Genomic DNA, 26,027 nt, shown 5'->3' with positions numbered 1-26,027 from the left:
TTTACCTTGTTCCATATGGCACTGGAAGTGAATTCAGTATTCGGAATGTATTACTCATACAGTAAATGTGAAACAGTTTAAGAACAGAGTGGGTGACGGGTTTCTAAGAAGACAACTCCTTAATCAGCACCAGAGTGGTGGACAGCTCCCTGCTTGGGATTTTGCTTACAAATTAGTAGGACCTGTTGCCTAACTCCTGGGCCCTTATCTGTAAATTAAGAGAATTACTCTTTTCCAATTATACAGTTTTAAGCTGATGGCTCTGAAGCCTCTCAAAGGAATCAACTTGCTAACCAACGGTCCTGAGCACATGCTAGGTGCTCAACAAATTATAATGGAATGGAAATAGATATAATTAAGAAACCGAAATTGAGTTCACCCTCCTAGACTCAATAAGCCCTTTCTAAAAGACTGCACTGTTTTAACAGATTGTCTTTTCAAACACTCATATAATGAATGATATAGAGTGATATATACAATGAGGTATGAAAAAGGCACAGTACCTTACAGATAAAGATTAAAATTGTCTCAGAAACAGAAGAGGAGAAAATGATTTCACATTCCACCATTATATCAAGAACCGATCTTTGTGGTTCAAACTAAGTAACATTCCTTATAAGTCATCAGCACGACTACCTAATTAAAGTATCCCGGAATGCTAGATGGATGATACATTATGTGACTATGTCACACGAAGGCCCCAAACCTCAATTTTTCTTTCTGTACAATATCCCTCAAGTTAACAAAATTACTATACAGTAGCTCTGGGTTTAAGATCCCTTCAAAAAAGAGAAATAGCTCTCCATTTTCCACAGCAGAGAAGCTCAAGAGATTTTTATTTTGATCTGTTTATGAATCGAAGCATTAAGAAGGTATATTGCATTATAAATCTGTATTAAATATATAGCTATTCTTTCCGCAATTTAAAGCAAAAGAAGTTGACTGAATGATTTTAAGAAATATAAATTATATTTATATATTTTATATATTATATTTATAAATAAAAATATTTGAAGTAAATATATTTATAATATCATATATTAATCACAACAAAAGTAGTCTGGAAATCTGACTTCAATATTTCCTAATAACTAGTCTCATTGATATCTGAGCCTTTGCCCTCAGATTTCAAAGGGCTGCTGTAACTAATGTTTCTACCATTAAAAAGGAGAGTTTCACTCTGCTTGATAACTGGAAGAATCATTCACCTTGAAAATAAGAATGAGGAAAATAATTCAAGCTCTCTAGGCCTATATCTTGAAGAAGCTCTCTATTGTTCAAAAATGGAACACAAATGAAGTTTTATGAGGTTGACGAACACTGTCTAAAAGGAGCTTTTTTGCTATATTGAAAGAAAGTCATGGGAATGGCCAGGAAATGAGGGAATGGCACACATCCCATTCCTACTCACTGCTAGATTACAACTGTCAGGGGGAAAAAAAAAAACCAAAAATGAAAAACAGACAAAGGGGTGCCGATGAATAGTGAGCTTAGAACAACGTAATCCACCAAGAGTATTAAACTACTGTCAAGACTATAAAGAGATTATCTTGCCACCAAGTCTTCAAATCTTCACTCTTCAAATCTTATACTACCTTCCAAAACCCAAAAAATTTAAGACACAATGGTAAGAACGTAGTAAGCTCTAAAGAAAATCTGTCAGTTGGTTTGGTCATTTTCAATATGGGAATATGGAAAGGTCAGTTCCTGAAAGACAAAGAAATGATACAGTGTTAACTGGAATGAACTTTTCCAAAGGTCTCCGGTTCAGACCCATGGTGAAAAGAGCCCATGTGGGTGAAAACGTGTGTTCCAGAGGCTCGCTCATCTTAACTCAAGGGGATCTTCCAAGTATGTCCAATGCTCTTGACTAATGTGAAAGTTAATGCTATTTCAGGTTGATTCCTTTTTACCCCAATTGCTGTTAACACTAACGCAAAACATTTTTTGTGGGCATAAATCCTAAACCTTGGTGTCCCAGTGTTTATTTTAATTTAATTACATTGAAACTTTTCATTTCTATAATAGGATTTAAGCTTTAATTTTCACAGCTTTTGTCAGATATGTGGGCAACAATATAATCACAGGGGAACAAAGCTACAAATGCACAAATTATGAAGCTCTGACCTTTCTGTCTCTTTGTATCTTGCTTTGAAAATCTGCTCACTCCATACCACAGATGATATGCAAGAGGCATCTTTTTGTGAAGCACATAATCTATTTAACCAGCTTTCAAGTAGTCAAGTCACATCCAGAGACAACGCTGGGAAGCCATTACCACCCATTCATTGGCTCTCGTGAACAGCTTGCTAAGGAGCCAGATGCCCTTGGCCTCCATGCGGGAGCAGAAGCAGGAACATCCAAGGGGGAGTGGAAGCACCAGCCCAGGGACCAGCCCCTCTGCACACCCTCCCTTTCCTGAAACAAATCATTCACTCTTTGAACACCACCATACTCGCAAAAAACCATCCCAATGACAATCTGGGGTGACTGGGATTTGTTTCAAAATAGCTGGAGGAAGAGCACAGAGATTAAAAACAAGACCAACCAGGACTCAATACCTTCGGAAGCTCAGTGAGGAGTCCGCACGCATGTTATTACACTCTTCTTCCCATTTTTCTCTGATTAAAACTTTTGATCATTTTAACAAAATCTACCTTGAATCCAGAGGTAGAACTGAACTGTCCTCCTCCCCCAGCTCACATTTCCACAAACTGAGGAAGAACTAAATCAGGGGCAAAAAGATGACTCTGATCTTACAGAACCGCTCACAGATGACCCTCCACAGCTCAAATCCCTCACTGAGTCTCCGTTTTCCATCTCTCCTTCCTCCTCAAAGACAACTCCTTCCTCCTCCATGACCAATCCAGTCAGCGCCGAACATAAGAGTGACGGCCAGGCTCCCTGCGCAAACACAGAAACTCTCCTCGCTCAATCCACCGAACCGCGTCTGTATGCAGCTGATCCGGCTTCCTTCTCTGTGCTGCATCCTGACAGAAGAAATGCCGGGCGTGGACATCCATGACTAATTTTGTTCATGCAGACATTGTGGCCCTGTCTGACGCCAGGCACTGTCCTAAAAGCAGCGATCAAGCAGGAACAACGTGAACAAGGCGGCCAGGCTCGGGGATCTCCCATTCGAGGGAGAGACCACAGATCTCTGCAAGCCGAAAGGAGAAAGGACACCACGATTTCACCTGCTGGGGAGTGGCAGGAGCAGGCCTAGGGCAGAGCGGCGGGGGCTGTTCTGAACCGGATGAGCAGAGCACCTCCAGAGGACGTTCCCTGGAATGCTTTTCTTTATTTGATCCAGGTCTACTGACTTTCAGCTCTTATTTCCAAAATGTAGGATGTAGGTAACAAGAACAGGGCAGGTGAGGAAGCTGAAGCCAGGAGGGTAACTTGTCGAAGGTCACTGAGTGAGTGGGGGCTAGAGGCAGGATTTGAACCCAGGCAGAGTAATGGTAAAGCCCAGCACTCAGCCCCACTGTGTACGCCCCACCCTCATCACAGAGAGGCTTTCTGAAATGCAGAGCTCCTCATTAACGAGGAAGTAAAATCATTTGTAGGAGAAATGATGCAAACAAGTCATTCTTTTTTTTTTTTTTAAACAAATCAAAGTTAAAGGAGAGGGCCACGTGCTCAGAGTCAAAGATGACGGCGCTGACAGTCAACAGCACGCTGCAGGCAGTGAAGTTTCCAGGGGCTGGCACGCTGGCTTTATGGGCAAACTGTGTAGCGAACACCACCGTGGCCACTGGGTCCACCCCAGCTGCAGAAAAACCTTCTCATACGTGGGAGAGATCTCTCTATTACGAGCTGTCCCTCCCCCGCACAGAAGTCAGGACATGTCCACTGCCACTCTTGCGACAACTGTAAGGCAGGGTACGTCCCAGGAGTTGCCGAGAGCCCTGACGCCACTCGCAGCCAACGGTGGGGGGGACAGCTCTGTGAAGAGCTCCCACTCCCCTTCCACTGGGTGGTGGCTGCAGAAGCAGGAGTCGCAAGGCCCTGATCCAGAAGGATCATGGCAGCTGGGACACCTGTGCATGGACAGTGACAGTGACAGCAGCTCTGGTGTCCACACCCACTAGGGCCAAACACCCCTCTCTGCCAAAACACACATCTCCTGCCCCAGCCTCGCGAGCTCTGCTCTGTTTCCATGTCCTTCAGAGGCTGTGGATGCAGTCAGGAAAACACGGCTGAAACCCCAGGGCACCTCAGCCTCAGCCCCCTGGGACCCATGCCTGGCAAAAGAAGGCCTCTCTGCCGAGAAGCAATTCCAGTGTCCGTATTCACGGCCAGCCATGCTGCTCGCAGATCAGCCTGTCACCCACACTGAAGGGAGACCCTTCAAACGATGGGCTGTATTTGATACTGCGGGGAGGAGCAAAGCAATGTTTGAGAGTGAAGCAATTCAGTGAGTCCCTTCCATGAGTGAGGCAACCCACATGCTGGTGAGCAAAGACAGGGCCTGGAGCCCTCACTGAGGAACCTGGAGGAGCCACACTGCCATGCACCTGGACCACATTCCCGAGAAAATGTTTACTTCAGGCTAGCAGCATCGGTGGCTTATGCAGCTAACTCTGGTTCTATCAGGTTCTAGAACTCTGGACATGTGAGGCCGTAGGCTGTCTGGCTCCACTGGGATCAGGAAGAGTACACGGACCAGGACCATTGTTACAAATCAGCAAGAAACGGAACAAAGCAGGAAAATCAGGGCCATCATATCTCCTCAGAAAATACTGTGGCTTCAACGATTTATACCAAACGTGGCAGGGAATATTTCGCAACAGTAATGACATCCGCGTGCGAACAAACCAGTGGGAAGGCTTCCACAGATTGGTCTTTCCTGACAAGGAGGGAAGATGGCTGCAGGCTGCCTGGAAGGAGCAGAGAGCCTGCAGGTGAGAAAAATCAGGGCTGTCTTCGTGATCCCTTCCCCGAGAGATTCCCAACACTCAAAACCTGGGTAAACCTGGGTGCGGGGGTGGGGGAGCCCTCTTCCACACTGGACATTGGACAATGTACTCTGAAACACTTCCAGACTGCCCATGAGCATCTGGAAATGAGTCTAGACTGCCAGCGCTGGCTTAAGGCTACTGACTGGGCAGCTGGGGGGCTGCTTCCAAGACACTGAGGCTTCTGGTGAATGGTGGCTCTTGGGCCACACGATCAGTCTCGATTCGCATTATACCACATGACCTCCTTTTCCATATTGGGTGCAGCTTGCAATGAAAACTAAATCCCTAACTTTGTACTTAAAAAGATTCTAAGTTAATAATTAACAGCATGCTGCAAAAACTTCCCAAACAGGACTTGCGGCTGTCTTTGATAAAAGACTTAGAGAACGAGAATGAAAACAGAAACAGGGCACAGTAAAGAAGAAGAAAAACACAATCACCATATACCCAGGCTGACAAAATTACCAAAAATAAATAGGAAGAGTCCCTTCCAGCTTTCTACTAGCAAAGGGAATGAAGTTAAGTTTCAATACAGGAAAAGATACCCTTGAAATACACTTTCTTAATTAACATATGATATATTATTAGCCCCAGGGGAACAGTCTGTGAATCATCAGGCTTACACACTTCACAGCACCCACCACAGCACATACCCTCACCAATATCCATAACCCAGCCACCCTATCTCTACTCCCCCACCCTCGAGAAACCCTCAGCTGGTTGAAATGTATTCTCTGAAGAAGTCCTATTTTAAATGCTTTAACTGAACCATTTATGTTTTAAGTCCTTACTCAAAGACAGCTAAATGATTGTGGCACAAAGTTCGGCAACAGTAATTATGCAATACAGGGAAGAAGGTCTCCCCTACAGCAACCGTCAGTAAAAGTCAAGTGCAAATAATCCACTGACGGTTGTTATTAATTGATTAACTGTTCATTCAGTGAAGTGGTTTAAGTCAGAGGTGGTAGTCGCCGTGTGTGTCTCTGGGGTTGGATGGTTAGGAGAAGGGACATCAATAACCTACCTAACAAAATCCAAACAGAAAACTTCCAGGGGACTTTACTTGTTTGGGTATAAAATATCATCAATATGGAAAGAAACAATGAAGAAGAAGTCCCCACCTATCACCACATAAACATGTCCTCTTGCACCCCATGTTTTTTCACCAAACTTTAGAAGATACCAGGAGAACTTGTGAATAATTCAAGACCCAGCCCTCCAACGAGACCCTGAAATATGGACAATCCAGATTGTTAGGTAAGGGAGATTCATGTGCTTTGAATCACAACCAAGGGCAATGGAGCGGACTTCCATTTAGGCAAGTGAACAATGGGCTTGTGGCCCAGAGAGAGGGGTTTGGAAGGGACGCGGAAACCCAGTTATTTCTTGGTCTGCTGACTTCTCTCAAAAAGAAACACACCCACTCAAATGAAGTCTTAACCTTTTCTCTTAACAGAAGCCTTAGCTGTACGTGTTAGACTCCAGGGTAGTGATAAAGTTCAATCAAGAAATCAGGCTAAAACCAGCAGGAGAGCACAGGGTCCAGGAGCCCAGACGGTACAAAGGACTAATGTGTCCATAAACTGAGTTCTCGGTGCAGCCAGGAGCTCAGTAGGAAATCCCCAGCCAGGCTGCTCTGCCCTTGAAACACCACACATGGAGACCAAAAAAAAAAAAAAAACCGAATCCAACAGCCAAATTTCTGGACACAAATAGAAGAGCAGAAACCCGTGCTTCTCAGTCAGAATGTCACTCAACGGTCCCCACATCTGCCTCCGCTAAATGAGAAAGGTTGTGGAATTATGCAAAGGTTTTAAGCTTTCAATAAAACTGCTTGACAAGTGTAAAATATTAATTCAATCTGTCCAAATAGAAAGAAAATGATTAATAAAAAGGGTAGGGAGATAATGTGAGGAAATAGAAGGTGTTCCTTAGGATAAATGAGTTGAGGAATCATTAAAATTCTTATTACTTTGAGCAGGGCTTGAGGAAACCCTGTCAAAGAATGCAAAGTTCAGGTAAATTTAAAGAAAACTTGACATTTTTCTTTGCAATCATCTGAATGGAAGCAGGTGATTGCCTCCTCAGGATAGACAATCATACATCTTAAAGGCTACAATGTACGCTGATTGTCGTAGGGCTTTGGTGTACACCTAAATTACCAACTACAAGGTTTTCCCCTTCATCCTTCAATGATCTATTACTCCACCATATGTCAATTACCATTCTCTTGTAGGGGCTAAATCTTCCTGTCTTGTAATGGAGCTGTTTTAATTGGCTACAACCTCCACTCCTGTTGGCATGAAGGAGAGAATTCAGAAGGGACAGGCCTATAGACAATGAATAACGTGACATCCTCGCGATACTCGGGGTTCCACTCACCGTGCTGTGTGAAGAGGTCACTGTGAATGATTTCAATCAAGCAATACAGCTTCTGAATGGTCAGCAAACCCATGGGAACATTTAGGATGAAATCAGTGAACATTTTGCTGTAATGAAAAACACAAGTGAAAAGAGTTTAGGGATATACAGCAAAATGATCTACTGTGTTCAAGACCAGATCAAAATGTAAGGTCATTAAATGGTGATTAAGTTCTACCAGAACACTGGAGATGGCCCATTATCCAAAATGGGCCAAAATCTCATTCAACAAAATGATACTTTAAATGTTATTTTTCACTTCACACCCACTCAAACGGCTATAATCCAAACAAAAGACCACCCTAGGATTTAAAGAAACTGAAACCCTCCTACCATGCTGATGGGAATGTAAATTGGTGCAGCCACTTTGGGAAACTGCTGGGTATTTCCTGAAAATGTTAAACTCAGTTACCATGTGATCCAGCATTTACACTCCCAGGTATATATACCCAAGAGAAACAAAAATACATCTCCAACACACAGTCTGGTAGATGAATCCCAGGAACATTAGTCTTCATATTCTGTGGGGGGAAGACCCAGATATCTGTCGCCTGAGCAGCCGATAAACAAGATATACCATTTCCATAAAATTCATCCGTATCAAGGAATGAAGTTCTGAAGCATGCTAACAACACGGTGAACCTTGAAAACATAATGCCAAGGAAGAGGAGCCAGACAAAGAGGCTACATATTATATAATTTCATTCATATAACATGCCTGGAAAAGGCAGCGCTATACATACAAAAAGAGCCAGGGAGGGGACAGAAAATGACTACTCAGAGCACCAGCATCTTATGGGGATCAAAATGCCCACAATTAAACCATGATGACGGGCACACAGCTCATTTAATTACACACTCTACGCTTGGGGAACTTTATATATGTGAATTATTCTCACTTGAGTGTTTTTTTTCAACTTTACTTTTACAAACAGTCAATAAAACTATAAAGGAGTCTCAGAAGAAGGGTTCTTGTTGGCAACAAAGAAAAGCCTTTCACCGATCCTATCAGCAAGGCTCTGTAAAAGAGTAATTCCAAGTACCCACAAAGTTTGGGAAGACAGACACCAACATGCTTTGGCAAAAGGTTGCTTTGACCTTTAGAGGGCAACTGGATCATATTTATGACAAATCATTTGGGGCACCTGGGTGGCTCAGTCAGTTAAGGGTCTGCCTTTGGCTTAGGTCATGATCTTAGGGTCCTGGGATGGAGCCCCACCTCTGGCTCCCTGCTCAGTGGGGAGTCTGCTTCTCCCTCTCCCTCTGCTCCTGCTCTCTCTCTCTCTCTCTCCAATCAATAAATAAAATATTTTTTTAAATCCTTTAAGAAAATACAAAGAAAAAAAAAAAGGCAGAGAACATAAGACCTTGTAATCCCACATCACTCACTGTTCAAGCTAATGATATAAATAAGGGCAAGATACTACAATGAAGCTACAAAAGAATTTATCCTAGCACACTGCATAAGAAAAACCGAACCAAGCCTAACACCCCTATTGCACGGAGGCCTGTCCGCTGTAATCCAAAAGCCGTGTTGGCCTGGAAGCAGGACCACTGAGCAGCTCAGTTCTCAAGGACGAAGTGAGCTAATAACAGAACCCAATGTTACACCATTGTTGCAAAGATTAACTGAACAATACATGGAAAGTGCTTCGCGTGGAGCCTCTTTTATATGGAGAAAGCACGTGATCAATGTGAGTGCCTAGTAAATAAATGATGGGGCCAGCATCGGATCGAACACCATGGAAGTTACTAAAAGACTCCACAATGTAGGAAAATAAGAGGTCTTGTGTGCAGAAGCTGATTATAAAATAAAGAATATGACCGTGTTGAATTTTTTAGGGGAATACGTCTGCACACATGCATGTGTATACGTGTGTACAAACCAGATCCTTCTAGTTGTTTTTAGTCAGTGGAATTAAGTTTGATTTATTCTCCTCTGTTTCATCAAAATATCAATCAACTTTCTAAAAAGGAAAAAATACGTACATAATTTACAAGGACATTAAAAAAAAAAAAATAGTAGTTAAGGTGGCTCGGTGGGTTAAGCAATCGACTCTTGGTTTTGGCTCAGGTCATGATCTCCTGGGTCGTGCGAGTGAGTGTCAGGCTCTGCGCTCAGTGGGGAGTCTGGGAGGTCCTCTCCCTCTGTCCCTCCCCGCACTAGCCACATGCACACACTCTTTCTAACAAATAAAGTAATCTTTAAAAAAAAAAAAAAAGTTATCGAAGACAAGGAGTTGAAACAGCATACAGACATGCCTAAAGGGACAAGGAGTCAAGGGCTGACTACACTGGCCCTGGAGAAAAGGGTCTTCCTTGACTCTCCAAGCACAGGCACCAGAACCCACCAGGAACACTGATGCTGCCCCACTAACCAGTTAGTCTGATCCCTGGGACCCTTAAGGATAGGCCCAGAGTATGGCCCATCCAACCACAGCTTCCCCAACTTGCTCTGTTCTCCAAACCTGAAGCTCTCAAACAAGAACCTTCACCAAAAGCTCCTGGAAGGTTCATTAAAACCAACCAGCTGGGCCCCATCCCCCATTCCTAACTCAGAAGATCTGAGAAAGGGCCTCAGATTCAGCATTTTCTAACAAGACCTCAGGGGCTACTGATGACTTCTACGGCAGCCACAATGCAGGGGCAGGCCCACTCCGAAGACCCAGGGCAGACTTGGGTCTGCTGCTCCCGATGGGCCGATTCACATCTCCTGTTCTCATTTAGGGCATGCGAAGCCGTCCCCCGCATTGTTAGTGCCTACGAACAGAAAATAATGTGTCCATGCAGGACACTAAATCCTCAGGCACATCAGAAACCTGGTGATTCATGGAGAAGAGGACCACCGCCCCCTCCCCCCAAATGCTCCTCCTTCCCCTCCCAGGCATGAGCAACCTATAGTGGACATAAAGAACAGGAGGGATGAGCATTTCTTAGTCAGCTTAACCACTCAGGGGACACATGGACCTTTACTAATATTTAGATGGGCTTTCTGGCTGCTAAAAATGGTGCCATCCCCTGCAGGTAGTTTATGGTGTTAAATGCTAAATCAAAGTCAAAATCAAAAGCAGACAAGGGCTATGCTTTACATGTCTGGGGTTAAACAGGCTGCACATGCCCGTGGTGCTCAACCATCTTGTGAAATACAAGCCCCTACAGATTACACAAGTAGGACTGGGCTCGCCAACCAGGCAGCAAAAACAGGTGCAAAAGGAAGGATTTGGTCCCCAGCCTCTGTCCTTGGTCTGAAAGCCCAACAACCAGCTTCCTTGGCATTTGTTGTGGTTTTGTTATTATCTTAGGTGACAACTCCTGACTATTCTGCTTACAGTCCATCAGCCGGTAGCACAGAAGAACAGCCATGCATGCTGGGGGGCAAGGGAGGGGAGTGAATAGTCAGTCTCCAGTGTCAGATATTTTAGGTGTTAAAAACAAAACAAAAACCCAACCACCACATAGTGAAATTCAATCCTGAAAGAAAACAAAATGCCAAATTTGTAAGATCTACCCATTGGGCTATAAGCAACCCTCTAAAGAAAATACTGTGTTGATAGATGATGTCTTTTCCATATAAAGTCATAATTAGGGAAGTGTCAGAGACACCACAACCAGCATGAGTTTGTTCTAGAACAATCCAGGGCACTGATGTCTGCCAACATGAGACTGAGCCCGAGCCTCTTGTGACCTCTCTGCACGGGAAGGAGGCAGACCACGGGATGTGGGAAGCCCGCCCCCCGAGTGCTTTCTTACCTGAGCTCTTTGGGATCGAACACCAATTTTACATCGTTGACAATAGTCGGCAAGTACTTCAACGCCGCCCCCTGCAAACCAAGAGCAAAGAATGCTGAGCCTCCTGCACTCTGGCAAGTGTTAATACAAATCTGTAATTCCTAGGAAGTACCGCAGACATAGCTAGAAGAGAAGGATCACTTTTTAGATGAGACAATGGAATCACCAAACACAACAAAAACAGAGCAAAGAAAGAACCTCTGGGCCACAAACAATGGTGATGTTACTGGTCACCTTGACACATAATGATTTAACAGCCCAACAGTTGGTGCCTGTTGACAGAATGCCTACATTGCACTAAGTTTCCATGTGATTTTCTCCTTAACCCTAATGAAGCAATGGCAGAGGAAGATCTGTGTCCCTCAAAAGAATTCCCTACTGTCCAAGTCACTGCAGTTCCCCCATATTCAATATCTAAAACGACTGTCTTTGTTCCACTCCAACACTGGTTTCTGTACACCCATGCATCCCTTCACTAGGAGTCTGTTTTTTTCTTTAGTAACTTTCTCTCTTCTATTCCTATTTTGTATCTTCCAGAAAACCCACGATCTCAAAAACCAAGAGTGATGGTGAGCACGACAGCTCCTACTACACGCTGTGTGCTGCGCTAGGGACCCTTGTGCATTCTCTCCTTTATTCCACCAGACCTCTGGTGGGGAGCCGGCTGCTGGACAGCAGGGGAACGGCCGATGGAGATGGTAAGTGCCCTGGTCACACTGCGAGCACTGAACAGGGAGAGCATCAAAACTCAGTTCAGTGGGCAGCCTGAGTCCCACCCCTCAGCCACGCCCTGATGGGAAAAGTTCGTGTTTTCAGTGTTCTGACGATGCTGGGCCCCCCTCGATCTGTGACTCTACACAACTTCTTGTACCAGGCTGGGCTCCACCTCCCAGAATAACGTGGGGGAAATAACGCTCATACCAAGAACATCCAGAGGTTGCATTAAAGTTCAAAATCAAGCTGAAAACATAACACTTTGAATGCTGGAAAATACTATACTTACTGCATATATAATTGTTAGCATTATTTTCTGAATGCAAAAAGGTAGTGTTTAATAAAAAATATATATATCAAAATGGAGTCATTTTTGCTTAACTCCATGTCAGCAAACCAAGGCTTCATACCTAAAGAAACTCCAGTTGCAGTCTCTCTCCGGAATATAAGATCAGACTACTCAATCTGGAGCGGCGCCTGGGTGGCCCAGTCAGGTTAAGCATCTGCCTTCATGATGGTCATGATCCCAGGGTCCTAGGATCCAGCTCTGTGTCCGGCTCAAAAGGGAACCTGCTTCTCCCTCTCCCTCTGCCCCTCCCCATGCTTGTGTGCTCTCGCTCTCTCTCTCTCTCTCTCTCTCTCTCTGTGTCAAATAAATAAATAATATCTTTAAAAAAAAAAAAAAAAAACATTCAATCTGGAACTCCCTGGTCAGCACCAGTGAGGTAATTCACCTGACAGCCCCTTCCATCCCTCCAAGACAGAAGAGGTGGCCTGTTCTTTCCTTGTCCCTGCCCCCTTCTGCCTATAAAAGTCTCATTTTACCCAGCTCTTCAGAGCTCCTTTCTGCTTGCTGGACGGGATGCTGTCCTATTCACTTTGAATCATCTATAATCACTGAATCTTTCGAATTGAATCATTTTGAATCACTGAATAAGGACAATTGGATCTTCAAATTTACTCAGTTGAATTTTGGTTTTTGACAGGAAAAGCCCACTTTAATATACAGAACATATATGATTGGTCAACTGATTTGCAACAAAGGAAATGAAATGGGTTCCATACCTCACACCCTATACAAAAACTAAGTTAAGCGGATCATAAATCTTAAACATAAAACTTAAAACTACACAACTTCTAGAAGATATTTGTAATGGACTAAGCAACGATTTCTTAGGACACCAAAAGCACAATTTGTAAAAGAAAAAAAAAATCCATAAATGATAGTTCATCAAAATAAAAACTGCTCTTTAAAACTCACTGGTAAGATAATAAAAAATGAGTCTCCCACCCAGAGAAAGTAATTGCAAAGCACGTATCTGATCGAGATTTGTATCCAGCATATCCAATGAACACTTAAAACACAATAATGAGAAAATAGTCTTCCCCCTGCAATAGGCCAAAGCTTTGAAAAGACACTTTGCCAAAGAAGATATATGGATGGCAAATAAGCATTTGAAGAGTTGCCCAGCAGCTTTAGTCACCAGGGAAATGCAAATTAAAACCACAGTGAAGTATCACTAACACCTATTAGAATTGCAAAAAAAAAAAAAAAAAAAAGACCTGACAGTATCAAGTGGGGCTGCTGGACTGAATGCAAAACAAGGTCAGCAACCACAGAAAAGCACAAGACAGCTTCTCAGGAAGTCAGATGCACACTCCCCATACAGCCCAGCGACTGCACCCCAGAGTCCTGACCAGCTGAAACGCAAAACTTAACGCTCACAGAAAACCCTGCATGCAAGGGTTTCCGTAGCTTTATCTGTAATCAGGCGAAACTAGAAACTGCTCGAAAGTCCCTCAAGAGGTAATTCCATACAATGTAACATACTCGGTATTAGAGATGATTCCATACAATGTAGCATACTCAGAATTAGAGGTGATTCCATACTATGCAGCATACTCCGTATTAAAAAAAAGAAAAACCCAGGTTCCTGTTACACCCCACACGGATGAATCTCAGATGCCCTGTGAGACAGAAACCAGGACAAACTCAAAAGGCTCCACACCATGTGGGTCCATCTTTCAAACACTCTGGAAAAGGCAAAGCAGTAGGGTGGCGCGGTGGGTGGGCTTGTGTGCATTGGGGGAAAGAGGAATGCCAGGGCCATAACTCGACCGTAGGACTCGGTGCAAACCGGACCTTCAAGGTCAAAATGAATAAAGCTCTATCACCTGGGGAGCCAGGCACGGAAAAGGCCCAAGAGAATGTTCTTGAATCTCAACACTGATGCCTGAAAAAAGAGCTAAGTGGTTGATTCCAGTCACCTCAAAAGAGTCCAAGTTTCCTAATTTGTAGCTTGGGAATACTCTGTCTACACCTGAGACTCTTCTGGATCCTCTACTCCATGGACACAACACATCCTCAGGAAAGCATGAGAAAGTTCTGCTATCCCCTTTCACAGATGACAAAGTAGAGGCACACAGGGAAGGCGTGTATCCAGATTCATAGTACTGGGATCTGGAGTGAGGCTGAGAACGTCCACGGGGAGCATGAAGCCAGCACAAGACTCCTCACCACCTCCTCTGTGCTTCATGGTCTTGATGAGAAGGGGCAGGAAAGCAGGGCTCTGCACTGCACAATCACCAAGGCTTCTTTTCTACGTCTTGACCCTGTCCTTCAATGCCAGCCAGATCAAGGGATCCCAACTTCATCCTCTGAGATTCACCTTTGGAACACACCGAGTTATCGCAGGTTACCTCCATTCAGATGCAGACAAACAAGACAGACATTATGGGCTGCCCTGGGGCGCCCAGGTACTGCATTAACCAGGCACACTGAGCACCAGGCCAGGGTCAGGGCTCCCTAGGGCTTCTGCCCAACCAGAGGTCAGAGCAATGTCCACTAAAAGGGGCATGTGCCCACTGCGACTCCAAAATGCTGTCTCACACAGAAGTCTGCCTAACAGACCGAGACCCTAGGGCCAGTACCTCTTACAGTTCTGGGGTTTCAGAGAGAACAGAGATAACCACGCACCTGCCATTGAGCCCAGGTTAAATAACCAAGGATGGAAAGAGGGCACAAAGAGAACGGGAGCAGCAGGCTCGAACCCCGTGGACCTGGTGTCCCTCCCTGTTCACGGCCCCCCTTCATGATTCTCCTCAAGCCTGAGAGCCCACCCCCCCCCAGCCCATCTTACCTCCTACTTCCCAGAAAAACAAAATCCACCAGGAGAGAGCAGAGACTCCAGAAGTGCCACACCTCTGTGCGCCACCCAGGCTGAGAGGGAGCACCCACCGCACAAAGGGACGGAATCCTGTGCCTGGGCTCAGCGCAGACCCTCCGCGCCCTCTGTCACACACACACACCGCCCCCCCACCCCGGCCCAGTCCCTCCAGGTTACTCGGTCCTCACACCACCTGGCTCCTTCCCTCGGCAGATGAGCCCGGTCTCTTGAAGCAACGTCTGGGGGGGGCCCCAGGGACCTCGTCCCACCAGCAACAGCAGCTGGACTGTGGGCTGGCAGGGTGCCCGCTGTCCAGAACGCTCCCCGCTCGGCCCTCTGTAGCCCCTCTTCAGCCCCACCGTCTCCATTCCTGCCAAGGCCACCAGCCTCTTCCTAGGCGACCCCTCGCCCACCTGCCTGGCCTTCCTCCCCACTCACTCCTCCCCAGCTTTCCACGCTGGGGCCTGTCGCCACTGCCCCTTAAAGCTGGGTGTCCCTGGGGTCCCATGCCAGACTTCTCTCCTTCCTCCACTCACTCCTCAGGGACCCCACCTTCCTTCTGCGCGTCACACCCACACACTGGTCGCTGCGCCTCTGTGTACAGCTGTCCCACTTGCCACAGGCCGGCCGCTCCCTTACCTTCCCGGGACACCTCCGCTCAGGGCGCCACACGGCTGAGTCCCCAGGTCACAGCCCCCTCGGATGCCCCCTCTGCTTCACAACCACTCCGGACCAATCACAAAGCACGGCAGAGCCTCCCCACTACCTGCCCAGGGTTCTAGCCCCTTCTCCACTCCTACAGTCTGTACAACCTAGAGACTAGTCCTCTGTCCCTGTCCGGCACTCCCGCCGCAGCCTACCGACTGACCCCCCCGCCTTCACGTGGAGGAGCCCCTCAAGCTCACGCCTCAGGCTGAAGCCAGAGTAGCTTTCCTGAGACCACAGCTTATCTAGACACTTGGATGGCACCACCCAACAATTCGGGCACCAGCCCAACAAGCGAGCACCCTTGGAGGCTCGGGCCCCTCTTCCCTGGTGTCTCTGCTCAGCAACCTCCACCTGCCAGTGCAGGACCCTCTCCAACCCAAGGAGGAGCCTCTTCCCACCAGCAGACCAGGGTATGAGTGCTCCCTCTTCCTGGACCCCTGCTTCCCTGCCCATCACTCCCTCCGCTGCCCCAAAACACTCAAAGTTAACCCCCGGTTACTCGGTTACTCCTCAGTCCTTTTCTTCAAGATACACGGATTCCGGGCTGGGCATCTAAAGTGACTCCAGCTCTGGGCTGGAAGAGAGGGTTGGTGTCTGTGTCCCCCAGCCCAGAGCCCCTGAGGTATGGCACAGCTATTCCTTCTCTCTGGGCTCCCTCAAGCTGTGCCGAGTCTCTTAGACACAGCGGAAACCCCACGACAGCCAGACCGACAGAGCTCTATATAAAATCACCTCTTCATTCCCAAGAAACACTGCACCTGTTTGCTGCAGGCCCCCAGAACTCCCCCTCCTCAGCCAAGAGAAACAACTCTATCCTCTCCAGTCTGATGAGCCGGACAGAAGAGGCACAGACGCTGATGTCCACGCCACCCCGAGCTCAGACCTTCCTGACTGAAAAACTAGCTCTGCCCGTTCCTAATATTGGTTATTTGTCAAGAACTTCAAGTGTTTTGGTTTCCGCTCATGCTTGCAGCAAAAGGCTTCATTTTCTCTGTGGACTCAGGGGCTGCTTCACTCAATTCAGGTCTCCTGCAAGGAGCAGCTGGTGCAGGAGCTTCCCCAGACGTGCAGCACAGGCCAGACAGAGCAGGGGCTTCGGCAGGGACGGGAGACGGTGCTGGCTGCAATCTCATGGGCAGAAAGACCCCTCGCGGACAGGACGTCCCGGATGCCGGCAAGAGAACCCACGCCGGCATGACGCAGGGGGGGAAGCGCCGTACCTGGGACACGGGCGCACGTCCCAGAGCCACGCTGTGGGCACACGAAGCTCTGGCCCGTCCTGGCAGTGGTTCTCATTGGTAAAACCTGCTGTTTACCCACACCGGCGTCCAGAGACCGCCAGCAGCATGGAAGGCTGCTGTGTGTGTGCCGCTCGACATGTCCTCCCGAACATGGGTGTTCGACCCACAGCAGCCACTGCTGCCACCCGTCGTGCGGCAGGAGAGCCCAGGATGTGTGCAAACGCTGGCACAGAAACCCTCTTGAACAGGCACAACTCTCAACCGGGACTCCACCATGTACGGTGGGAATTTTATGAAGTCCTATGCAAAGAGGTAAACAGCAAGGAGCAGAGTGATTTGCTTATCACTGAATTCAGGGATGCATTTGAGGTTTTCTTTTCTTTTTTCTTTTCTAGTTCTATTTTTATTATCTTTTTAAAATTTGGTTCATTATTGAAACAAAATCTTGCTCGGAGTGTGTGGGGCCAGCCGGCCAGCAGCCCCTGCCCACAGCACCTTGGCAAGGCTCCATATACCAGGATGGCAATCACTAACCAGCTCCCTGGGCTGTGGCCTGGGGACCGGGAGTGGGAAGGGCGCAAGGCCTGCAGGACGCATCAGGAGTCAGAGCTGAGGGGCGCCTGGGTGGCTCCTCAGCTCTAACTAAGGAGAGCTGAGCTTTTGACTCTTGGTTTCGGCTCAGGTTGTGATCTCAGGGTCGTGAGATCGAGCCCGGTGCCGGGCTCCGTGCTCAGCGCTGTGTCCGCCCGAGCTTCTCTCCTCCTCTCCCTCTGCCCCACTCCGCACTCGCGCATGCGCTCTCTCTAAATAAACTGCCACATAGCCTGTGAGGGCACCTCCTTTCTGACACGGCCTAGCCAGAAAGAGAACAGCACAACATAGGGATTCAGATGACTTCACTGTGTTTAGCTTTGTTTATTCATCTCCTCTTTTCTAAAACATAACTGTCCTTATCGAATCAATGTTTGCTTTCTCAGAAAGTTATTTCTTCAGGTTTGACTTTAAAACTAAGCAAATTAATGAAATGGCTCTTTAAATCCTAGCTTGCTTTTCTCTTTGAACTTGGCAAAGCTTTCATCTGCCCACCTGAGGACGGACCAGTTCATTTCTATGCACTCGGGCCTCCAGGCAATGGACACGTGTGCACTGACATGATGGGGTCACATGCCTGAGTCCCCTGCACACCCCAGCACATGAAGCTTTAGGGAAAACTGAAATCACCCCCCAATACAACAGGGCTCCCGACCACTGAACACTAACTGAAAGCCAATGAGTGGTGAAGACACCAGAAACAAAATTAGAAAGAACCACCGCCGATGGTAAAGCTGTTTCTATTTCTACTAAAAGAGAGGCGAGTTGCCAAGGGCCCCTCCTACACGTGAGTCCATTGCCTAATATCCCGGCAATCAAGAACCCAGGAAATCCAGCCACAGCAGCTCCAGGTGGGGTAAGGTCAGACCTGAATCAAACAGACCAGAGGCATCTTAAAACCACAGTTTTAGAAGGAAAAAAAAATAATAATAAACCCATAGAAAGGATTATGAAGTGGCAGGAAATGCTAAAAGTTTTCTAACCACTGAAATAGTTCAGGTTGAGGAAGTTAAATAAATTGTATACTCTCTTCTGAGCAAATGTAATCATCATGCAGCTCGTGAGAATGCCAGCTTAATCCAAGCCGTAAAACAACACAGAAAGTGCACCTTCTACCCAGTATCGGTTTAATGTTGTAAGTGTCTCTCTGGCTAAAACTGTTACTACTGATGATGATTAATAGACACTATTTTAGGGTAAAGTTCAGGCTACATTATTCAGTATAATTATTTTAATTAAATCCATTAGCATATCTTTATATAAGATTACAAGAGCTATCGGTGATACAAAATAAGTTTTCCTTGAATAATGTATGAAGCAATTATTAATTTACATATTTCTCAAGAAAACGCATATTAAAATGATTCCATTTGGATGTTTTGAGCTCAAATATATATGGCCCACGTATTCTCCCTCCAGACCTCAGTGCTGCATCTTTGGAAGATTTGGGGCATGGCCAAACCGCCTCTGAAGAGCCAGGGCATTCTGATACAGGAAAGTGGGGCCAGACCAGTTCGGCCAATGGGAGCCCCTACACCTGAGCTTGTGCCTTTCGGGGGAAACGGAAGAAACGGGCAAGATGGCTGGACAGAAACACAGAGCACTCTGGAGAGAGTCACCCCCCTATAGGAATTGCTAGATTCCAGAACAACAAACATGAGGACAGTGATTGCTTCCATTCCTTACACCCTATTATTAAAAAAGACTACCTACATCTAATGTATCCTAAATCTAAAAATAACTCTTGTTTTATAAATCGAGCTTCCCTTAAGCAGACACTGGTCTTTAAAATAGCATTCCCCACCATACTACTAATGCTGGTTCATTTAACTCCACCTGACAACTTAGCAGTTGAAAGAAATCATTCCTAGGAGTAATTTCATGTTTAATTATCACGAAATCCAACCCTCCCCCCAAAAAAAGAAAGAAAGAAAGAAGCACATGTTTACTAAAATTCTTCAATAAATCCAAGATAAGCTCCTACACTTAAAAATCCATTTATTGCCAACAATATATGGGAAAGTCCATGTTATGGCCAACAATTCTATAGATGCACTAATGATTAAAGCAAATCAAAACCACAATGAGCTACCATCCTATATCTGTTAAGATAGCTGGCAGGAAAGAAGGGAGGAAGGGGTGTTGGCAAAGACATGAAGAAACCGGAGCCCTTGTCCACTGTTGATGGGAATCGAAACAGGTACAGCCACTAAGCAAAACAGTATGGAGGATCCTCACAAATTAGAAGCAGAATTATCATATGATCCCACAATCCCATGTCTGGAAATATAAGCACAAAAGCAACAGAAGCAGGATCGTGAAGAGAGAGAGGCAAACCCATGTTCACAGTTGCACTGTTCATAACAGCCAAGTGAAAAACCACCCCATGTCCATCGATGGGTGGACGAAGAAAGAAAAAGGCAGTGGATACACACAGGGAGCGGAATTCAGCCCTAAGAAAGAAGGATATTCTGACATATCCTGTAGCACAGATGATCCTTGACGACGTAATGCTCAGTGAAATATGCCAGTCACAAAAAGATACATTCTGCATGATTCCACTTATCCAAGATATCTGAGGTTGTTACATTCACAGAGACAGAAAGCAGAACAGTGGCTGCCAGGGGCTGGGGGCTTTGGGAAATGGGATGCTGTCATCTAATGAGGACAGAGTTTAAGTTGTGCAAGAGAAAAAGTTCCAGAATGTTCCACAGCAGTATAAACACAGTTAACACTATTAAACTGTAAAAACTGTTTAAGGAACGTTCTATTATGCAGCTTCTACCACAGTTAAAGACACACAGGTAAAAGAAACAGCAATCCATCATGCCTTCCTTGGAGAGTACCAGCATCAGGTAGAGGGTCTCACCTGGGCGGGAGGGCTCTACTGTAGCAGAGTTGTACCACTGTCTCCTGCACATTAAACGTCAGAAATAACCTCTGTGCACACAACACCCACACACTGTCACTGCCACAAGCAAACAAGGCCTGGATGTTCCCAAACGGGCCCTGGACAAGAACCTTCCCAGCCATGCAGTTGTGTCACAAACAGGCCCCCAGCAGTCCGCAGAAGCCCTCGGCCTCTGCGTCAGCCTGGCCTGACCTGGGCCACAGGGTCTACTCGGGCCACAAGAAGCCAGACTAACGAACAATGACGAGTATCTCTGTGCCCAGGTATGAAAACGCGGTTGGGGGAGCTCCGGCTCTGCTATGGGCTACCTCCTCTCTCAATGGTAAGGCACACTGTTCCAACGAGCGCCTGGGGCCTGCACCTGTTTCATCCCTCGTTCCCCACTGCTGGGCACACAGGACACTAGAGGGCATTTGGTCAAGAAAGGAATGACTTATAAAACAATAAAGAAGCAGGTTGGAGCCGCCGTGACTCGAGGAGTGAGGACAGAGCACAGGTGCCACAGATGCGGGGCAAAGCAGCCCAACCTGGCAGCAGAAAGTGCAAGGCAAGAGAATGAGAAAGGGACAGATTAAGGAACCACGACACACGCGAGGATAAACCCTCTTCTTTGGAGACACGATGCTCTCCTTAACCTCTGAAGATCCATTTGCCAGGAATTAAGTCACGCTAAAAAGGGTTATTAACCATAATCTAGGCAAGAACAAATCTGAATTAAATGCCTGAACTTTTATTTTGTCACATTTTACCAGCACAGTCGTGTAGCCGAGGAGGCTCGGGGAGATGGGGAGAAGGGGAGCGAGCGATCCTCTGAACGGGCCTCCACAGCAACAAATTGGCGAAAACTGGCTACCGGTCTGGACAGCTGCCAAGAGCAAAGCATTTTCTAAAAGTCACCTGAAATTCAGAAGTGAACATACAGAAAAATGGTCCAGTTCAGAAGCATCTTAAGGGCCTGAACTGCAGTGAAGTGCTTTTGAAAACAGCAACTAGAGAACGCAACACCTCACGCTTGTGTCTTCCTCGTGGTCCGAACAACCTCACAAAACAGAGCCTGTGAGCACCGGGTGGGAGAAATGCCCCTGCAGGGCAGGGATCGCGAAGATGCAGGAGGAGGGTGGGGGCAGCACAGGCAGGCCAACCCCAGCCACTTCCCCCTGCCCCCCTCGCTCAGCCCACATCAACCCGGAGCCAAAGCCCTGGAGATGAAGATCAAGGTGGGAGACACCCAACAGGCAGAGGCGGCCGAGCAGGGTGAAGAAAGGTCCCCTCAGAGAGAAGCAGCGAAAGCAAAAGGCGGAGTCTCCAAGGAGGCCAAGGAGCAGCTGTCCCACTCTGACCCCAAGCCCAAGCCACGTGCCCAGAAGCTGCCCAGCATCCCATACACAAACCCACCCATGGCGGCCAGAACTGTGTTTTCCTCCAAAATGTATTCACGTCCTAACCCCAGGTGCCCGTGAATACAAACTTAACTGGAAAGAAGGTCTTTGCAGATGAAATTCAGAAGAGGTCATACGGGACGACGGCGGGCCTTGAATCCAGTGCCGGTGGCGTTATAGTCAAGAAGGAGGGGGGGAGACGGGGCACAGAGGCACACACGTGTGAGGCAGAGGCAGCGTGCAAGCCGGAACAAACACGGATTTTGCTGTATTAGGAATGCTGTATTTGACATAAAATACTCCTGGAAAAGTCACATATCTGTAATGGTTTCTAAAAATCTCAAGATGGATTTGCCATCCCAGGACTCTGACCCTAAGTGTTCTTCTCTTCCTGCTCCACAGCCCGCCCTCCTGCTCAGGGGACACCACAGCATGAGCGCGGATCCCTCGAAGCTTGACTCAGGGAAGACCCTCCATATCTGAAAATATAATGCCCAGCCCCTCAACTGCCCTACAGAGAAAGGGCACAGAAACTTGAAGGTGCAACTCAGGAGTCCGTGCAAAGAAAGCAACAAAAAGAATGTTTATTCTTCAATCAATTAAAGGGAATAGTTACCGGACCCCATGGTTCCACTCCTAGGTCTGTCCCCAAACAACGGAAAGCAGGTGTTCAGAGAAAAACTCGTACACAAACATTCACAGCGGCACTAGTGAAAGCCTCAGAAAAGGGACACAACTTGATGTCCATCAACTGAGGAACGGACACAGAAACTGTCCCATATGGAATAGGGTGCCCAAATAACGGAACAGGAGTTCCCATAAAACAGAAGGAAATACCGAGACAACACAGATCTGCAACACAGATGAGCCCTGAGAACACGCTGGGAAGTCAGACAGTGAGGCCACGTACTCTATGCCGTCATGTACATGACAAGACGGGCAAACTCACGGAAACAGAAAACAGGTGACTGACACCAGGGGCCATGGGAGGGAGTCCTAGGCAGTGAAAATAATGGGAACAGGGCCTCCTTTCGGGATGACAAAAATATTTTCGAACCAGTGGGGGTGACAGTTGCATTATACTGGGAATGTACCAAATGGCCACTTTAAAATGGCGGAGACGGTGAATTCTATGGATGTAGATGCCACCACAAAAGTTTAATTAACTTCAAAAATAATGACCTGCCCTCAACTACAAAGGGCACTTTTCATTAAAATAATCACAGGACTGTTCTTAGCAACTCAGAATCACTGTCATTCGTGCTGTAACGCGTGTGACTGCCCCACATGATGGTTTCTAGCGGTGACAGACCAACACCTTGGAAACAGCATGGCGCCTCCAGCGATTTCTAAAATGAGGCATGAAATTAGTCATCATAATAATGATCCCAATGTCATGGGTTCACTGGGACAGCTACGCCTTGCCTCAAGCAAGCCACTCTCAGTGCCAATGTTTTAATTAAGCAAGATGTAATACCAACTACCACAGCAGAAATCCAAGGAAACCAGAAAAAAAAGAGCTATCCCAGTGTCATCCCAGTGTCTCCAATGCCCATCACTGTCCCAAGCGTCTCCCCGAAACACTCTTTCATATGGTTCTCGAGCTCTATCTCTCAGTTCTGCCTCAGCAAACACTTACTATACAGCTCAGAGGATTTAAAATATGAACATCCAAATTCATAACTTTCGGAAAAATGTACTCAGAGAATGGGTAATTTTTTTAAATGTTGCCAAAATAAAGAAAAGCCTTCAGTTAAGGTGATTAAAAATACTTCTGTGGGTCAGATCTTCTTCTCCAAAGGAAAAGCTGGTCAGGAAAACTAATTATCAGGGAACCCAGACACCAGCATCCGGCAAAATCTATCACACCCACCCCCCCAGCATGCCCCCTGACCCCACAGATCCTACGCCTGCAAAGGCAGAAGCTGGCCTGGGGTTGAGACCCTGGGGCAGCTGCTCCTGAGTGGGGTTTCCTATCCTTTTGTCCTAGATGCCAGGGTCTGAAACCTCCATTATCCTGTGGTCCCCCAAAGAAGGATGCAGGAAGGCACAGGGGAGGCGGACAGAGCAAAAGAATGGAAGGAACCCAGGGAACAGGCTCGGGGGAGAAACCCACGGAGACTGCACAGATGACCTAGGACAACAAAGAAAATGGCAGCAGGGATGAGTCTCCAGGGAGGCCAAGGACCAGGGACTCCATCAAGGTCTGGCCACGTGGGGAAGGCCCCCTTCACGGGGTGGCAACCAAATCAGGTGGTGAGAAAGGTTAGCGCCTTCGGGAAGTACAGGCAGCTTACTGTGTTTGTACCGAGGCAGGAGTCTGCTGGGGAAACCCCAAAGCCCACAGACCAGGCAGCTTCTAGAAGCCCGAGGTCAAGGTGGTGGTGGGTTGCTTCCTTCTGAGTCTTCTTCTCTCGGCTTGTAGATGGCTCCTTCTCACTGGGTCCACAGATGGCCTCTCCTCTGTCCTCACCTCTTCTTACCAAGACACCAGTCAGACTGGATCAGTGTCCTCTCTAATGACCTCATGCAGACTTAATTACCTCTCTAAAAGCCTTACCTCCAAATACAATCACATTCTGGGGGACTCGGGGGAGGGCAACCTATGAACCTGGGAGATGAACTTCAACACCTAACACAGCCGTTCCCACGTCTCCCTCTTTCAAGCAAGCGCATTTATTCATAAAGAAGATGTTTGTCTTCTATTTGATGGCATTCTCATTGTTACAAATTACCGCAAGGTCGATAACTAAAAAGGGGTCCTTTGAAAGGCAAGAAAAAGTAGGGAAAGTTCAAAATCTGCTAACAAAACCTCTTTCCAAAGTTCCTTCTCCAAACATCCCCATGCTCAGCCACAGAGAACATGGGCTCCCGTCAGGACAGCACACAGACACCTTACTGACCTGCCTACTGGCAGGGGCTCCCGTCAGGACAGCACACAGACACCTTACTGACCTGCCTACTGGCAGGGGCTCCCGTCAGGACAGCACACAGACACCTTACTGACCTGTCTACTGGCAGGGACTCGTCCCCACGATGCCGAGCATCAGCACTGGGTGACTGAAACCCACGGTTTTGAGATGTAAGACTCCGCATCCTGAGGGCAGAGACCTCGCTCATGCTCAGGACTGTACCCGAAACACCATGCCCAGCACCTGACAGGCAGGAAAGGTCCACAAACATTTGTAGAACGAATCGTAAACGGCGATCGCATCGGGTGTTTCGTGTGGGTCTCGGTGGCTGCTACAGAAGGACAGAATGAAGCCCAGAGCCTGCCAAGAGCGAGTTACAATTCAGGAGAGCTACAGGTGTCCATGTACAAGGAGCAAGTCAAGGTACTTGGGTGTGGGACCAAATGGAGTGGCTCTTGTTCTGCGGCGACACACAGGGCAGGCCCGTCACAGATAAGGAGATCCCTGACCAGGGAAGATGGCCTCTGTGCGCACCCACGCTCCGCGCGCTGTGCTCCCCTCATCGGCTTCCCTCCGCCCTCCACACCAGCTCACAGAGCTCAGGAGCGGAGACTGGCTTCCTTCGACGCCCACCCCCTCTTACACCCACAGGCCACCTCCACACATGGGGGGGACACGGCTTCCAGGCAGAGGTTCTTCCTTCCTGTTCCACAGTCCTCTGCCATCCACACCTCCACTCCTCCTGGGCACAGAGGGGTGCTCTGCCTCCCGTGTGGCCCTCGAAGCCTCAAAGTGCTCCCGGTGGGGACAGCTGCCACAAGCCTACAGAGAAGTTGAGCTGGCCGCTGAGGGACTCCAGGGATGGCAACCCCAAGAGGCCCAAGTCTGGCTTCTTTCCCTGACACATGGGACCGTCCATGGCCACAAACAAGGGTTTTCTTTTTCTTTTTTAATAAAAGTTCTGAGGAGCAGTGCGTGGCCCACGTGGCAGACGGTGGATTCTCAGCCCCCGTCAGGCCTAAGTGCCCGGAGAGCGCACCGCAGGCAAACGTGACGAGAGTCACCGAAGAGGCAACATAAATTCATTTAAATTGACTTCTCCCAAAACCTGGCTTCATTTATGTAGTTCCAGTAACTCGAAAAGGAATAAAATGTACCTTTCATGTCTCCTTTCCTCAATACAGCTCAAATAAATGGTGCGCTAGTTGGAAAGTGCCATCCTCATAGCAC

The 26,027-nt window shown here is 47.3% G+C and overlaps 1 protein-coding gene across 4 annotated transcripts in view; it reads right to left on the bottom strand.

The window, feature by feature from the left end:
• Window positions 1-26,027, bottom strand: part of DOCK1 (dedicator of cytokinesis 1) — a 489,630-nt gene that overhangs the window by 313,053 nt on the left and 150,550 nt on the right. For all 4 annotated transcript variants that reach the window (XM_082721511.1, XM_082721510.1, XM_082721512.1 and 1 more), the window contains 2 exons: window positions 11,136-11,206; window positions 7,347-7,453 (listed from right to left, as the gene is read on the bottom strand). In XM_082721511.1, the coding sequence (XP_082577637.1) occupies window positions 7,347-7,453; window positions 11,136-11,206 (178 nt within the window). The remainder of the gene's footprint in view (window positions 1-7,346; window positions 7,454-11,135; window positions 11,207-26,027) is intronic.

The sequence above is a fragment of the Mustela nivalis genome (genome assembly GCF_964662115.1).
Source record: "Mustela nivalis genome assembly, chromosome: 2".
NCBI lineage: Eukaryota > Metazoa > Chordata > Mammalia > Carnivora > Mustelidae > Mustela > Mustela nivalis.
The sequence above is the reverse complement of the archived record's forward strand: the minus strand, read 5'-3'. Positions and strand labels throughout refer to the sequence as shown.